Genomic DNA, 17,786 nt, shown 5'->3' with positions numbered 1-17,786 from the left:
AATATATACCTACCTGCACACACACGCGCGCGTGCACACACACACACACATGAGTAATTATAAAGATAACTGTGAGAGTGCAATATGGGAATTTACATAGGATATTGATAAATCGTATGGTGAGGGGCTCCTTAGCCACACTGAGATGGTTGGCGATAGGAGAAACTGGAGATGATGCCTAGCCAAATTGGAATACCAGAATGAGGAAAGGGCATTGTGGCAGCGTCAGGGCCAAGCCGCCCTCCCCAGACCCCAGGGCTTTGTTTATAGAGGGATGAAGTAAATGCATCTGATGACCCAGCACATGCAGCCTCACCACCACCATCCCATAGAGTCCAGTAGGATTAGGGTCATTTCTCCTTTCTTGTTCATTTCATTTGCCTTAAGAAGCCCTGGACCCCAGGGCCCCCTCATGGCCTGCACTTTAATACCCACACAGCTCTGCACATGTCCTACTCAGTCTCCATCTCCTCTCCATCCCCAACTTCTGAAATCCTTGCACTGAACACATAGTCCACCATTATCAGAACTGCCAATATTCTCAGCTTATACGCTGAACATTCTCTTAGTCCTCTCGCCCTAACTGAAATTTAGCTCTCCCTTAAAGACACTGCTTCCTCTGTAGCCCTCTCAAATAGTGGCTAATTTTTCCTCCACAGCCCTCATCCCCCTTGACTTGCAGTATACCTGCCCTCCTTGTTCCTCATGCCGTTTCTAGACTATATTCCTTTTCCTTTAAACATCCAGCTAACAATCTTATGTCAGGTCAATCCCCGTCATTGCCCTAAGGTTTTCACTGTTGGCAGCTCTCGCTAACTACAACACTACTCCTGACTTCATACTTGGTGACATCAAAATCAACATAGCCTGTAACTATTTTTTTAATAGTTTGGCCTCTCGCTTCCTTGAATTTCTCTTCTCCAATGATCTTGTCTATCAGTCCACCTCAGCAGCCCACTCCCAAGGCCATAATTTAGATCTCATTGTTACCAAAGTTGCAAATCCCCTTAGAATCTCAGTTTCAGGAAATCACTCTCTGACCACTACCTCCTATCTTTCCAGCTCACTCCTTGCAGTGCCCAGATTCGTACAATCCTTTGACTCAATCAGGAGCTATAATCAATCATTCTTACTCTGTTTTAGCTTTCTCTTACTTCTCCTAACCCCTATCCACCTCTTTCCTAAATCCTTCATCAATCATTGTTGTTCCTCTGCACACGCCCTCAGCTCACTCACCTCTCTCTACTTTGTCTTATTACTTTGGCAAAAGGCTAGAAAAATCTAGCTCTCTGCCTTATCAGTGCCCAAACCCAGGAACTTGAATGCTACTTGAAATAAACACTACCATGCTGATTAGTCCATTTTAAATTAATCATTACTAACTTTAAATGGGCCCTCAATGTTGCCAGGCAACTATACTAAACTTCCCTGGTCCACTTACTCTCCTACTCTCCTTAGGTGACGGTTTCATGCCTTCATGGTTTCCTTCAAACTCATAACACCTCCTCCTTCTCCCTTACTCTCAACTGATAACTTGGCTTCCTACTACACAAATGGAGAGAAAATGGAAGCCATCAAGTTAGGACTTCTAGAAGCTCCCACCCCACATTTCCTACCCCAGATCTTTGCACCTCTGCCCGTATCTCTTATTACTATAGTTTCAGCTGCTATCTGAGGCTAACACCTCCACGTGTTGACTAGATTCCCCATCTCTTATTGTTTAAGGATATTGTTCCAGCAATTCTCTCTCCCTACAACATAAGCAATTTTTTCTCTTTACTGAATCATTCACATCAGTGTATAGTGGCTCTTGTTTCCTCCTTCTTTAAAATTCTTTTTTTTTTTTTTAACTCTGGCTACTGCCCCATTTCTCTTCTTGTCTCCCCCAAACATAATAAAAATCTTGACAGATTTGTCTATACTCTGTAAAAATGTTGCCTCCAATTTTTTTCTCTCTTAAATGCTCTCTGATTTGATTTTCATCCCCCCTTCCTCACTGAGACCTTTCTTCTCATTATCACCAATGACTTCCATGTTGCTGAAGCTGATGGTCAATTCTCAGTTGTTTCTTACCTGAAGGAACAGCAGCAGTTGCTACAGTTGATCCCTCCCTCCTCCATGATTCACCTTCTGTACTTGGCATCCGGAACCCACTCTTTGTTAACATCCTGTACCCCACTCTCATTCTGCTTTGCTGTCTCCTCCTAACTCCATGCCCTTCTAACATTAGAGCAATCAGGGTTTGGTCTTTGAACCTCTTCTCTATTTAATTCACCCCTTTTATGATCTCATTCATGATCATGGCTTTAAATACGCTCTGTATCCTGAAAACTCTGACCCAGACATTTCCCCTGAACTCTAGACTTGTATATCCAATACTCCAACAAAATTCACTGATACATATTAAGTGTACATGAGTGGCCTCCTGAGGGGAAGAAAATTCTGGTTAGACCCTTAAATTTTTGACATAAAGCTGCCACTTTCTACTAGGTTTCTAAAACTTATAGATCTGTTTTTAACCAACACATTAAGAAATCTATACTCCAGGTTCTCAGCAGAGTAGAATTCTGAACTGTCTAATATCTAATTCTTTTGAAGAATCAAGGTGACAGGGCAGATATTTATAGGAGGTAATTTAAGAGAACTGTTATTTCTCCTTTACTAATGAGGCATACTATCTTTTGGTGTAACCAGGAGGTTACATAACTAAATCATATATAGCATGTATCAATGTATTCTTCTCATTGTATTTTTTTAATTGATGTTTTAATAGTTTTTAACATTGTGAAATTTTGGGTTCTACATTTTTGTTTGTCCATCACCATATATATGACTCCTTTCACCCCTTGTGCCCACCCTCCACCCCCATTGCCCCTGGTAACCACAATACAGTTTTCTCTGTCCATGTGTTGGTTTATATTCCACATGTGAGTGAGATCATACAGTGTTTGTCTTTCTCCTTCTGGCTTACTTCACTTAACATAATACCCTCCAAGCCCATCCATGTTGTTGCAAATGGGACGATTTTGTCTTTTTTTATGGCTGAGTAGTGTTCCATTCTATATCTTCTTGATCCAATTGTCAGTCAAGGGACACTTGGGTTGCTTCCATTTCCTGGCTATAGTGAATAATGCTGCAATGAACGTAAGGGTGCATAAGCCTCTTTAGATTGTTGATTACAGGTTCGTTGGATAGATTCCCAGTAGTGGGATAGCTGGATCATAGGGTATTTCTATTTTTAATTCTTTGAGGAATCTCCATAACATTTTCCATAGAGGCTGCACCAGTTTGCATTCCCACCAGCTGTGTATGAGGGTTCCTGTTTCTCCACATCCTCTCCAACATTTGTTGTTTTTTGTCTTGGTGATTATAGCCATTCTAACAGGCATGAGGTGATATCTTAGTGTTGTTTTGATTTGCATTTCCCTGATGATTAGTGATGTTGAACATCTTTTCATGTGCCTATTTGTTATCTGTATATCTTCTTTGGAGAAGTGTCTGTTCATTTCCTCTGCCCAATTTTTGATTGGGTTGTTTGTTTTTTTGTTGTTCAGTTGTGTGAGTTCTTTATATATTATGGAGATCAAGCCCTTGTCAGATGTATGTTTTGCAAATATTCTCTCCCAGCTGGTGGGTTGTCTGTTCATCTTGATTCTGGTTTCATTTGCCTTGTAGAAGCTCGTTAATCTGATAAAGTCCCACTTGTTTATTTTTTCTTTAGTTTCCCTAGACTTGGTAGGCATGCCATCTGAAAAGATTCCTTTATGACCAATGTCAAATAGTGTGTTGCCTATATTTTCTTCTATGAGTTTTATAGTTTCAGGTCTCACCTTCAGGTCTTTGATCCATTTTGAGTTAATTTTTGTGAATGGCGATAGCAGATCGTCCACTTTCATTCTTTTGCATGTGGCTGTCCAGTTTTCCCAACACCATTTATTGAAGAGACTTTCCTTTCTCCATTGTATGTTCTTAGCACCTTGTCAAAAATTAGCTGTCCATATATGTGTGGTTTTATTTCTGGGCTTTCAATTCTGTTCCATTGATCTGTGTGTCTGTTTTTGTACCAGCACCATGCTGTTTTGATTACTATTGCTTTGTAGTATGTTTTGAAGTCAGGGATTGTGATGCCTCCTGCTTTGTTCTTTTTTCTTATGATTGCTTTAGCTATTTGGGGTCTTTTGTTGCCCCATATAAATTTTAGTATTCTTTTTTCTATTTCCGTGAAGAATGTCATTGGGATTCTGATTGGGATTGCATTGAATCTGTAGATTGCTTTAGGTAATATAGACATTTTAACTATGTTTATTCTTCCAATCCACGTGCATGGGATATCTTTCCATTTCTTTATGTCACCATCGATTTCTTTCAATAATGTCTTGCAGTTCTCATTGTATAGGTCATTCACCTCCTTGGTAAGATTTATTCCACAGTTTTTATTCTTTTTAATGCAATTGAAAATGGTATTATCTTTTTGAGCTCTCTTTCTGTTAGTTCATTATTAGCATACAGAAATGCAACTGATTTTTGTAGATTGATTTTGTACCCTGCAACTTTGCTGTAGTTGTTGATTATTTCTAATAGTTTTCCAATGGATTCTCTAGGGTTTTCTATATATAAAATCATGTCATCTGCAAATAGTGAGAGTTTCACTTCTTCGTTACCTCTTTGGATTCCTTTTATTCCTTTTTCTTGCCTAATTGCTCTGGCCAAAACCTCCAGTACTATGTTGAACAGGAGTGGTGAGAGTGGGCAGCCCTGCCTCATTCCTATTCTCAGAGGAATGGCTTTCAGTCTTTCCCCGTTGAGTATGATGTTGGCTGTGGGTTTGCCATAAATAGTCTTTATTATGTTGAGGTACTTTCCTTCTATACACATTTTGTTGAGAGTTTTTATCATAAATGGATGTTGTGTCTTGTCAAATGCCTTCTCTGTGTCTATTGAGACGACCATGTGGTTTTTATTCTTTGTTTTGTTGATGTGATGTATCACATTGATTGATTTGCAGATGTTGAACCATCCCTGTGTCCCTGGTATAAATCCCACTTGATCATGGTGTATGATCTTTTTAATGTATTGCTGTATTTGGTTTGCCAATATTTTGTTGAGGATTTTTGCATCTATGTTCATCAGCGATATTGGCCTGTAATTTTCTTTCTTTGTATTGTCTTTGTCTGGCTTTGGTGTCAGGGTGATATTGGCCTCATAGAATGGTTTAGGAAGTGTTCCATCTTCCTCTATTTTTTGGAATAGTTTGAGAAGGATGGGTATTAAATCTTCTTTGAATGTTTGGTAAAATTCACCTGAGAAGCCATCTGGTTCTGGACTTTTATTTTTTGGGAGGTTTTTGATTACTATTTCAATCTCTTTACTTGTGATTGGTCTATTCAGATTCTCCATTTCTTCTTGGTTCAGTTTTGGGAGGTTGTATGAGTCTAAGAATTAATCCATTTCTTCTAGATTGTCCAATTTGTTGGCATATAATTTCTCATAGTATTCTCTTATAATCCTCTGTATTTCCATGGTATCCATTGTAATTTCTCCTCTTTCATTTCTAATTTTATTTACTTGAGCCTTTTCTCTTTTTTTCTTAGTAAGCCTGGCTAAGGGTTTGTCGATTTTGTTTATCTTCTCAAAGAACCAACTCTTTGTTTCATTTATCCTTTCTACTGCTTTTTGGTCTCAATTTCATTTATTTCTGCTCTGATTTGTGTTATTTCTCTCCTACTGCTGACTTTGGGCTTTATTTGTTCTTCTTTTTCTAGTTATGTTAGGTGTAATTTAAGGTTGCTTATTTGGGTTTTTTCTTGTTTGTTAAGGTGGGCTTGTATCGCTATGAGTTTCCCTCTCAGGACCACTTTTGCTGCATCCCATATGGTTTGGTATGGCATATTTTCATTTTCGTTTGTTTCCAGATAGTTTTTGATTTCTCCTTTAATTTCATCAATGATCCATTGGTTGTTCAGTAGCATGTTGTTTAATCTCCACATTTTTGTCACTTTCCCATTTTTTTTTTCATGGTTCCTTTCCAGTTTTATAGCATTGTGGTCTGAAAAGATGCTTGTTATGATTTCAATCTTAAATTTATTGAGGCTTGCTTTGTTTCCCATCATATGGTCTATCTTTGAGAATGTTCCATGTGCACTTGAGAAGAATGTGTAGTCAGCTGTTTTTGGATGGAGTGCTCTGTATATGTCTACTAGATCCATCTCGTCCAGTTTTTCATTTAAGTCTACTATTTCTTTATTGACTTTTTTGTCTGGATGATCTATCCATTGATGTAAGTGGGGTATTAAGATCCGCTACTATTATTGTGTTGTTGTTAATGTCTCCTTTTAGGTTTGTTAATAGTTGCTTTATGTACATTGGTGCTTCTATGTTGGGTGCATATATATTTATAACTGATATGTCTTCTTGTAGTGTCCCTTTTATCATTATATATTTCCCTTCTTTGTCTTTCTTGACCTGTTTTATCTTGCAGTCCACTTTGTCTGATATGAGTATGGCAACACCTGCTTTCTTTTGTTTGTCATTAGGTTGGAGTATTGTCTTCCATCCTTTCACTGTGAGCCTGTGCTTGTCTTTAGTGCTGCGATGTGTTTCCTGGAGGCAGCATATTGTTGGGTCTTGCTTTTTAATCCATCCTGCCACTCTGTATCTTTTGATTGGAGAATTCAATCCATTTACATTTAGGGTAATTATTGATATGAGGGCTTGATGTTGCTGTTTTGTCACTTATTTTCTGGTTATTTTGCGTTTCCTTTGTTTCTTGTCCCATTTGTTTTGGACTGCCAATTCAGTTTGGTTGTTCTGTCTTATGACTCTTCTAGTTTTCTCTTTGTTTATCATATGTGATTTTGTTTTGATTATTTGTTTAGTGGTTACCTTGAGGTTTGTGTAAAATATCTTGTGTATGAGATAGTCCATTATCTGATGGCCTCCTATTTCCTTATACTAAGTCAATTCAATCACTTTCCTCTTCCCCTTCTAAGTTGTTCTTGTTATACCTTAGTCTATCTTGTGTTGTGGGTGTGTGTTTACAGTGATGAGGTTAAATTTATTTTTGGTGAATTCCTTCCTTTGATTTTTGATTTTAGTATTTAAGTGGTTGCTAACCTATTCCGGTAAAGATCTACTATTTTTCTGAGTTTATCTACCTATTTTTCTCCTTGCTCCAAGCTTTGTATTCCCTTTCTCTTCTTTTTCTCAGGCTTGAGGGCCTTCTTGAGTATTTCTTGTAGTGGGGGTCTTGTGGCCATGAACTCCCTTAGCTTTTGTTTATCTGGGAGAGTTACTATTTCTCCATCATATTTGAAGGATAATTTTGCTGGATAGAGTATTCTTGGCTGAAAGTTTTTGTCTTTCAGTATTTTGAATATATCATTCCAGTCTCTCCTAGTCTGTAAAGTTTCTGTTGAGAAATCCACTGAAAGTCTGATGGGAGTTCCTTTGTATGTTATTTTTTGTTTTTGTCTAGCTGCTCTTAATATTGTTTCTTTGTCATTGACTCTGGCTAGCCTTACCACTAGGTGTCGTGGAGTGGGCCTTTGCCTGTTGACATATTTAGGTGACCTGTTGGCTTTGCTTACTGGTTTTTCCTGCTCCTTCTCCAGATTTGGGAAATTCTCAGCTATTATTTCCTTGAATAGGCTCTCTGTTCCTCTTTCCCTCCCTTCTCCCTCAGGAATACCTATAATTCTTATGTTACATTTCCTAATAGAGTCAGATATTTCTCGGAGACTTTCTTCATTTCTTTTTAGTCTTAGTTCTCTCTCCTCTTCATCTGGAGCATATCTGTATTCCTATCTTCTAAAATGCTAATTCTTTCCTCCATATCGTCAGCTCTGTTCTTTAAAGATTCCAGATTCTCCTTTATCTCCTCCATTGTGTTCTTCATCTCCATCAGCGCTGATTGGTTTTTCTTTATGATTTCAATCTCTTTTGTGAAGAAACTCCTAATCTTATTGAATTGTTTGTCTGTGTTGTCTTGTACTTCGTTGAGTGTTTTTATGATAGCTATTTTGAAATTTTGAAATCATTTAGGTATGGATTTCTGTGTCTTCAGGGTTGGTTTCTGGGTGCTTGTCATTTTCCTTCTGGTCTGGTGATTCCATGTATCTTTGCATTGTGGTTCCTGTGTTAGCTTTGTTTTTCCTCATCCTGGAAGTCTCTGGTTGTAATTTCCACCCGCTGCCACTGTGTGGTGGTAAAGGGCTGTGTAATCTGAGCCCCCTGTGCTCTGCTGTGGTTTTTCCGCTGCCATCCGTGGGTCAGATCGCTTGGTCTGGTCTGGTCGGCTGAGCTGCAGAGTCTGGTTTGCGGGGGAGGGGGGCTCTCTCTTTTGCCCTCTGGGTCCCTGGCATGGGGGGTTTCTCCTTTGCCCCTCGTTATCTGCTCTCTGGGGTGCTCAGATGTTGATGGTACCCCGTGGCAGTTCTGAGTCCTCTGTGTGGGAGTTTCCCACTGGCTGAGAGAGCCCGAAGAGCTATGGTTTCCCCACAGAGGGCCGCCACTCTCCCCTCTCTGGGAGCTGCACCACCAGGATCGCTGATCTGATGGGGAGGGAGAGGAGTTGTCCTTACCTCTCCCCACTTCCTCCAGGGTCCCAGCATGTTCCAGTCTCAGATGTGCAGCAGTGTGGATCTTTCCGATCTTGCTTTTCACTGTCTGGGATTCCATTGTTGGTCTGTGACTGTTCCTTTTGTTGTATCTTATCAGGGGAAGAGTTCATGGGAAAGCTCACTCCGCCATGAAGCTCTCATTGTATTTTTTTAACGTGACATTTTTGTGTCACCTGTGTGAGGCCAAGGCAGGAAAGGTGCTGATATTCCTGTTTTATGTATTGCCAAAATTGTGTACAAAATAAAACCTCTATCAATTAATACTATCAATTTAAAAAATTATCTCCATATGTTAGAGACAAAATGTAATGGTGAGTGAAAAATGTACTAAATCAGATTGTATGTGTTATAAAAATATATATGTGTACATATATATGTGTATATACATATAATTTTGAAGGGGTTTGGTGAGATCTTAAAAATGTTTTATGTTCTTTTTATTTGCTTGAGGTAAATACTTTCTACAGGTTATGATAGTACTTTTGTCATAAAATGAATATAATAAAAATGATCATTTTCAAAGAATTAAAATACTACCCTCCACCCAGGATTCTCTCCTTCTACCTTCTTCTTTATTTTATATTAATTTATTTACCTACATTTATTTGGACTAATTAATTTAAACAATTTAAATACTCAAAAGCATTATCAGATTATTTGCTTGCTATGTAGAAATATTTTTTTCTTTTGGAAAATTCCTAGCGTTTTCTCATTTTCCTGGCATTTTTCTTTAGCTATCTGTAGATCAGATCAAATGATGAGGCTGAAATCAATTTCACTCAAGCATAGATTTCACTTTTCATAGCTAGTGTATGTAATTTCTCATAGCAAAGGGTATTTAAGTGACCAAGTCATTTTTCTAGTACTACAGTAAGACATTACGGTGACTACTAGCTGAAAGTCCCATCAAAAGGAAGATAATGTATACATGAAGGAGTGGGAAAAAACTTGCATCTTTATCCAAAAAGGGAAGAGGTAGTGTCATAATAAATTAAGACATAATTCTTTAAAACATTAATTGTCATTTTTAAAGATTTATGTTATAAGAAAAAGATCATTTTAGTTCTATTCATGAATTAGCTTTCCAACAAAGCAAGGTTCACAAATAAAAAAATAATTATGAATTGAATTATAGTTACCTCATGCTATAATAATGTAGGATAAAGTTTACTGCAAACCTATAGAAATACAATTCCAATGGCTGTAACATCAATTTTAGGACACACACAATATCTGATATATTCTCCAGAAGAAGGTCAACTAAATGTAATATTTGTACTCTTGAGATGATGATGAATGTTGAGACTTGCATTTGACATTTACAATGTTCATTACTTTTTAGCATTTCCAGAGTGGGTAGAACACATCAATGACACAGAGGTGGATATAGGCAGTGATCTCTATTGGCCTTGTGTGGCCACAGGGAAGCCCATCCCTACAATCCGATGGCTGAAAAATGGATATTCGGTATGTATGTTCAAGTGCTTTGCATAAGTCCATGTTTAGGCAACATTTACAAGGTGTCCTGGGATAAATCTAGCAGGAGAGTCAATAGAGTTAGGGTAGCTGAGCCCTGAAATATAAAAGTTTCCTAAAAAAAGCAAATAAGAAAGTGAACATAAAGTATCTTCTTTCAACTTAAACAACTTTCTGTAATCTTATGTTTACCTTCTCTCTCTCTCTCCTTATTTTTTCCTTTGTTCCACTTTTTATCCCTCTTCCTACTGATCCATCTCCACTACCTGATATTGCCCTCTTTTTCTTGCCACTGTTTCCCTGACCCCACAGAAACATAGGTAAGAGTGAAAGTCCTACCTTTAGCCCTGGGGACAAGTAGCAGCAGTGGGGTCCTTCTCTACCTTCCCACTGTAATCTCCCAGCTGGGCCAAGAGGGAAACAGGTGGACTCTCAGCTCTGTAGGATGAATAGAACAAGAGCCACTGGGCATGGTAAGTGGCTTTTACTTCCCCATGCCATGAACACCCCACTTCACTCGGCTTAGTTAACAGTATGTATCTAAATTAAAAGGCAACCAAACCCAAACATAAATGAAAGAAATTCTATTAAAGTTTATTGAGGAAACGTTTTCTACTTTGTGTTCTTTTCAGTATCATAAAGGGGAATTGAGGCTATATGACGTGACTTTTGAAAATGCTGGAATGTACCAGTGCATAGCTGAAAACACACATGGAGTCATTTATGCAAATGCGGAGTTGAAGATCCTGGGTCAGTATAATTTCTAGTTTCTGTTAACCTTCAGCAAGAGAACAACATGTTAAAAAATGATCATAGGGTATCTATAGATGATATTTAATTTCACATTACTTTCTTTAATTGCTGAAGTTAAAAAATTTTTAAATGTGGTTTGGAATAAAATGTATTATTATTTTTCCTTTCATTAGAGAACAGTAAATAAATTTGAGGCAACATGGAGTATAATGGTTTAAAAAATTTTTTTAAATGGTAAAGCAAACTTTACACATGCCCATTTTTATAAGTCTTATCATTTCCTACATCTGGGCAGCTAAACACACTCTGAAAATCACCTAGTGCAGATTGATGCTTCCACAATGCGTGTGACTCAGCAGCAGAGGAGGCTTTAGCACTTGCTGGCTTCATCAGTCCCTGCGTTTCATGCTCTACAATTGCTATTTAAAAGCTTGTGGACATTCCTCAAGCCCTTTACTTTCCCTGACTCCCACTTTCATATTGCCTTCTTATTTCTTCATGAAAATTGAAACCCTTTGAAATAAAATAATTCAACTTCCCATCCCTCATTCAAAAATATCTAAATCTTTACTACATTTCCCCTTTCAGACTCTTCATCCAGAGGAAGAAGTATCTCTCCTCCTAAATAACCCCTTTACCTCTGCCCTATATTCATTCCTTTTCCCTTACTCTGATACTTGATATCAACAGATATCCCTTTTCCCCTGTGTGTGCGTGCGTGCGTGCGTGCGTGTGTGTGTGTGTGTATGCATATTCCTCAAGCTGCCTCTCTTTCTGGTCATGTTTTATCCTGGAATTCTCCTCTTCCTTGTCTTTGGTGATTCCATGCTCTCATACCTCCCAGATGGTTTCTTCTCCAACACCTTCATTATCTCCTTTTCATTCCTTCCTCTACGCAGCTAGAAATCATTCTCTCTCCCAGAGTTCTATTCCTCTAGTTCCATTCCATTCTTTTCCTCATTCTTCCACATATTCTATATTATTATTCTTGGATTATTGTTACCTTTAAATTTTTTTAAAATTCATGGATAATTTATTAATCTTCTTCTGTTATCTATCAATGATCCTGTAATTTATATCTCTGGCCACATTTTTTTTTTTTTTTTGTGAGGAAGATCAGCCCTGTTCTAACATCTGCCAATCCTCCTCTTTTTTTTGCTAAGGAAGACTGTCCCTGGGCTAACATCCGTGCCCATCTTCCTCTACTTGATATGGGACGCCGCCACAGCATGGCTTGCCAAGTGGTGCGTTGGTGTGTGCCTGGGATCCGAACCTGCGAAACCCGGGCCGCTGCAGCAGAGCGCGCACTTAACCGCTTGTGCCACCAGGCCGGCCCCATCTGGCCAGATTTTCATCCTCAGTTTCAAGCTCAATTTAAAAGCTTCCTAGTAGAAACGTTCAACTGGGTAACCTAAAAGATAACCCAAACTTAGCAAGTCTGAAAGTGAATTCATTTTCTCTTACCCATATCCACATCTTCTCTTCCTGAAAAATTCTCTGTTCTAGAAACTGACACAATCCACTACATCCTTTTCTCCCATCACATCTACTAAATGTCTCAATTTTACACCATAAATCTCTCGGAGATTTTTCACATTCTCATTATTTTCATTACAACTACTTTAATTAAGGTCTTACTGTTTCATGTCTTTTTCATATTATTTGAAGTAGCTGCAACCAGCTTCAGTCATATTGTAAGCAACGATTCCAGTTTATTCTTGCTACACCAAAGGCAAATTCTTTAAAACACGCGTATCACTACAAATTCAGCGACACTAAAAGAACATGAAAGGAAATGAGATAATTGTAAGAAAGTATTAAAGAAAACTATCTTTAAGAAGAGTTGAGACTTTCTTAATTTTAACTTGCCCTGTCTCTTATTATAATGCTGAGGATCATATTTCATTTCTTCCCCCCTCAAGTCAAAATTCCTTGATAATGTATTTACTCTAGTTTATTCGGTATCAAGCAAGCGTTCAGGCTTAGTTTTTATACTATATCACTTTCGTATGAAGTAAAATAAAATCGTTTTGATTCTTAGAAAAAATATGAGGTGGATTTGAATTCTTTCCCCAATGTAAACTTTCTATTTTCTATTTAAAAAGAACCTTTGTTTTCTTGTTTATCATCATACATTACAAGAGAATATGAAAAGTCAACAGCCCAGACTGAAAGATCTCTCTATAGTCAAGCCTAAAATCTTTCAGTCATTTAATGACTATTCAGGTAGTATTAAGCAAACCATTTGAACATTTCAACCTGAGATCAATGTTCCTGGGCATCTTTATATTTGTCTTAATCTATTTTTATTTATTATCTTTAGAAACATTGCTTTTCTCCCTTTTTTCCTGAGTTTTCTGGTTAATCCCTTTATTCATCCACCAAATGATTATTGAGTACTTACTCCACAGCAGTTACTGTTCTTTTAATAGGCATAGTAAAGAGCCAAAGAGCCAAAAAATGCATGTCCTCTTCTTAGCTGGGGAAAAATATTCCCTTATTTCTTCCCACTTCTAAAATATATAGGAACATAGTCTAGATTCTGTTACTAGAAATTCAAATATTAGATAAGTATGAAGTCATTTAAATGACCATACCAAATCAACTATTTCATTAAAACTTAATTGATTCAAGAAAAATTCTCATTTTTTAGATGAATTTAGACTTTTTAAATATAATCCTACTAAATTTTCTCTCACATTTTACAAACAATATGTCATCCACAATATTTATTGAGCCTACACAAAATACCACACGCTGTGTTAAGTGTACAACACAGATTGGTTGGTTACTTATTTATTTATTGCCAATTATATAAACTCAGACTAAAGGAACAATGGGATAAACTGGATCCTGGCTACAAAAGGGGTGTTCCTCAGAGCAGCAGCAGCAGCAGTAGCAACACCTGGGAGCTTGTTAGAAATGCCAAATCTCAGGCCTCCCCCAGACCTACTGAATTAACATTTTAACAAGATCCTCAGATGATTTTAATGCACAGATAAAATTTGAGAATCACTGGACTAGATGATGAAGAATCAAGACCTAGATGAAGATAGACTTAGAAAAGGCTCCTTAAAAAACACAGTTACAGATGATTGGAATGTGTGGAAATGGATGGAATTTCCCTGGAGTCTGCTAATAGACAAGGAGATTGAGAAATGGGCTAGATGTGGGGACCCTAAAGAAAGTTAAAGCATGTCATCAATGGAGTAAACATTTATGAGACTCTATATCCCGTTTTCATAATGATTGTTCTGTACTTTGAGGTAAGGATGAACTATAGGTGAATCATGTACTGCTCAGTTAATTAATTGGATCCATCACTCCCATAGCTGTTTATAGGTAGGTCCTGAAGGCAGGGCTCTCTCTATTTATTTTGGCATCTCATGGTGTCTGCACACAGTTGGTGCTCAATAAATGTTTGTATAATGCGGAGGAGCCATATTGTTTAATGAAAAGAGCATGCTTGTGAATCAGAAGGAACTAAAGATTCAAATGTGAATCCCACCTGATACTTACTGCCTGAGGCACCTTTGGCAAATTCTATAATCCTAATAGATACCAGTTCTCTCATTTGTAAACTGGGAATAATTCATTCAAAGTGTGGTTGAGACTATTGATTATGACCATATGTCAATATTGATAATGGTGCGCAATTCCCTCCAGCCTTTCACTTAACTTCGCTTGTACAATTGAGTCAAAACAATTGAATTAGATGTTACGTGCAAGGTAAATATGTATACAGCATTTGATTGTAACTAAAGTTTATAATAGTTTATATAGTTATCACTAAGAGGTGTACATTTAAAATGATTGAATTTTATGATAAATAAAATATACCTTAATAAAAATAAAAGAAAAAAAGTATTAGGCATGGAATGTATGTTGGTCGTAGATGATAATATTTGGTGAGATTAATCTTTTCTATTGATTATTAATCGAAAGGGAATAAGCATGCCATAGTACAGAAGAAATTTTTTTTTCTTTTTTAGCAAAAGACAAAAATAATAATTTATTTCCTTTTAGCTTTGGCTCCAACTTTTGAAATGAATCCTATGAAGAAAAAGATCCTGGCTGCCAAAGGAGGAAGGGTTATAATTGAATGCAAACCTAAAGCTGCACCAAAACCAAAATTTTCATGGAGCAAAGGGACAGAGTGGCTTGTCAACAGCAGCAGGTCAGTTTAGAAACTAGAAATCCAACTGCAATTTTTTAGTGGGAAAGGTTATAGAGGACTTGTTGTCATATTAATAATGTAAATGTTGTTTGTTCCAACTTTTCCCCACAGAAGCTACCATAGTTCTAAGATGAACAGAAATACCTATCCCTGTCAGTATCTATTATAATCAGGGTTCAATTTTTATGCTTCTATAATTTATAAAGAATTTAGAAAATTGAGGCTCAGTGATTTTTGGTAAATTGTCCAAGGCCACAGAAATAGCAAACGGTAGGAAATAAAATAGAATCTCTCTAACTTTTTTTTTCTCCTAACAAGGGCATCTGTACTCATACACATTTGATTTAATTTTATGCAATGAGTCTATTAAATATTTCAATAGGAAAATAAAAGGGTGACTTCAAAGTGTAACTCACCTCTTCCCATCTTCTTAAATAAGCAGGAACTTCTCATCTTTCTAATAAGTAGACCATCTACCAATGTTATGGTGGCTTTGGGACAAAACAAAAATATGTGATGCATAGATTATGTGTATAAAAGCCACACTGAATGGTTTCTGTAAGTTTCCTAGAAAAAGTTATAGTTACATTAAGTACTAAAGTATGAGAAGGAGAAAGCCAAGATAGGAAATAGGAGGAATGGGATGAGAACGCAGGGGAGCAGGAGATATTTCAGGCAATAAGAGCAGCATGTGCAAAGGCCCTAAGGCAGAGAGTGTAGAATGTGAAAGGAATGCAAAAACTAAAGTCAATATGGTTTGTTATTAGAGGAAAATGGAGAAGAGTTTTAACACATGAGATATAGTAAGCCTCATCATCATTAACAAAGTTTTCTATGCTAAGGGGCTTTGGCTTCATCTAAGAGTAATGGAAATCTGTCTAAAGGCTCAAATAAGGGAGGAAAAAGTAGTTTTTGCCTTTAAAAAGAATATTCTGGCAAAAGTGAAGAAAACAGATCTTCTTCGCAATAATCCAATAAAGTAGGTAAGATGAGTATTATCACCTCTATTTTGATGTATCTAAAGTCTGGAAAGGTTAAAGTGCTCTTCTGAAAATATATTGATAATCTCCAAACTGGAACTTGAACTTGTTCTTGTTGACATGGAACGAAAACTTGCCAACATGGTTCTCTTATTAGGATGATTACAAGTATGGCTGTGTATGGGACAGAGGTGGGTTGGGGAGGAGAGGGTATGCAGGGACAGCAGTTGCTTCCCTGAACACATTAACTTTTAAAGTTAATATGTTTGACCTAAGAGGTATTAAGACTTTAATGAATTGATACTAGATGAATCAGTGTTAAAGGAAGAGTCAATTTGTTCAATTTTCTGCTGAAACATTAACAGTCAGACAATGAGCAATGCAGAGACTGTGATCTAAGGATAGTTCCATTTTGGGGTACTCATTCCTGCAATAACCTATGGCCTAGCATTCCCCATGGGCTCCACCACGAGCTCTCTCTCCTTAATGAAAAAAATTTTGCTCTGATTCTGATGAGGATCAATGTTATGGGCCTCTCCAACCATGGATTGCTCAGAACCATGTTTCATGGACTTGTTTTTCCTAGATATCAACATGTGTTCAAAAAAAGCAAAGAAAATTCTAGTTCCTAAATTCTTACTATTTTGGTCACATTATAATATTTTTAAAGTCTTTGAGTCATATTGTATTACTTCTTGATGAAAGAGTCTATAAGTCCAATTCTTTCTCACTACTTTAATCCATTAATATCTCAGGTTATTTAAGTACTGCTTTATCATAGATACAGTATTTCATGTACAAATAAGTTTGACTGTTGTTAAATAGTATATATAAAAAAAGTTAAATTACTAAATTATTGTTAGAGAAATAAAATATTTCTATTGAAAAATAATGGTAAAGAGTAACTAAATAACTGTCTTTAAGCATAACTATAATCTCATTCTGATTAATACAATTACAAAAAAATGGTTCCACAACACAAAGTTATTTCTGTGCCTGGTTGGTGGCTTGTAAAATGGTTTATGCAATATTTGCAATCAGTGGAGAGGAGACATAGATCTCGATAAGTTGTAATTAAGTTCTCAATTGTATGATTTCATTTTGGTCTAAAATGATATGCATTCTCCAAAAGCATTTCTTTGTAGTTGTTAAGTTACATCTGATGGACTGCTATCAGCTCTAATGTGATCTTTATCTGAGCCATTTATGTGAGACTATCTCCAAGATTCTTTTCTACTCCAGAGTTGGTACGATTTAACAATTAACAAATAAGATGGATATTATCTTGGAATAATTTTGGCAACAATAGGTGACTAATTTATTAAAGACCAGATTGTTCCTAGTTTGTTTGACTGCTTATCCATATTATATTATCTGAAAATAAGGATAAGATCCTGAAAGTTTAATCTACATTCACTTAAGTATAAGGACCATTATTATAAAAAAGTCGTTTCCTAAATCGTCTTACTAAAAATTAATTTTAATGTCATGGAAGAAGTTCCTGAAAGTATAGGTGAGATGAATGACATAAGGGAGTATACACGTTAAAGATCATAAAGATCAATTGAGAGCTAATATTTATGAGAAAACTAAGAATATTAGTGTGGATTCTAGAAAGCAGAGTTGTTGCTGTTGTTTCCATTGCAACTTGACTACAATTTTCATTGCGTTACTTGCAAAATAATTAAATGAGAAGGGGTGGAAAACTGGCTAAGGAGTTACACTAGAGCTTAGTGAGAAAAAATGTGGCCCATTAACGTTGGTACTATGTTAATATGGATT

At 36.8% G+C, this 17,786-nt stretch overlaps 1 protein-coding gene across 2 annotated transcripts in view; it reads left to right on the top strand.

The window, feature by feature from the left end:
• The window catches only part of CNTN1 (contactin 1), a 354,640-nt gene that overhangs the window by 223,691 nt on the left and 113,163 nt on the right, over window positions 1-17,786 (top strand). For both annotated transcript variants that reach the window (XM_014786370.2, XM_087442559.1), the window contains 3 exons: window positions 9,961-10,085; window positions 10,727-10,844; window positions 14,874-15,024. In XM_014786370.2, the coding sequence (XP_014641856.1) occupies window positions 9,961-10,085; window positions 10,727-10,844; window positions 14,874-15,024 (394 nt within the window). The remainder of the gene's footprint in view (window positions 1-9,960; window positions 10,086-10,726; window positions 10,845-14,873; window positions 15,025-17,786) is intronic.

Source organism: Ceratotherium simum, chromosome 17, assembly GCF_057802395.1.
Source record: "Ceratotherium simum simum isolate JZ-2026a chromosome 17, ASM5780239v1, whole genome shotgun sequence".
Lineage (NCBI taxonomy): Eukaryota > Metazoa > Chordata > Mammalia > Perissodactyla > Rhinocerotidae > Ceratotherium > Ceratotherium simum.
The sequence above is the reverse complement of the archived record's forward strand: the minus strand, read 5'-3'. Positions and strand labels throughout refer to the sequence as shown.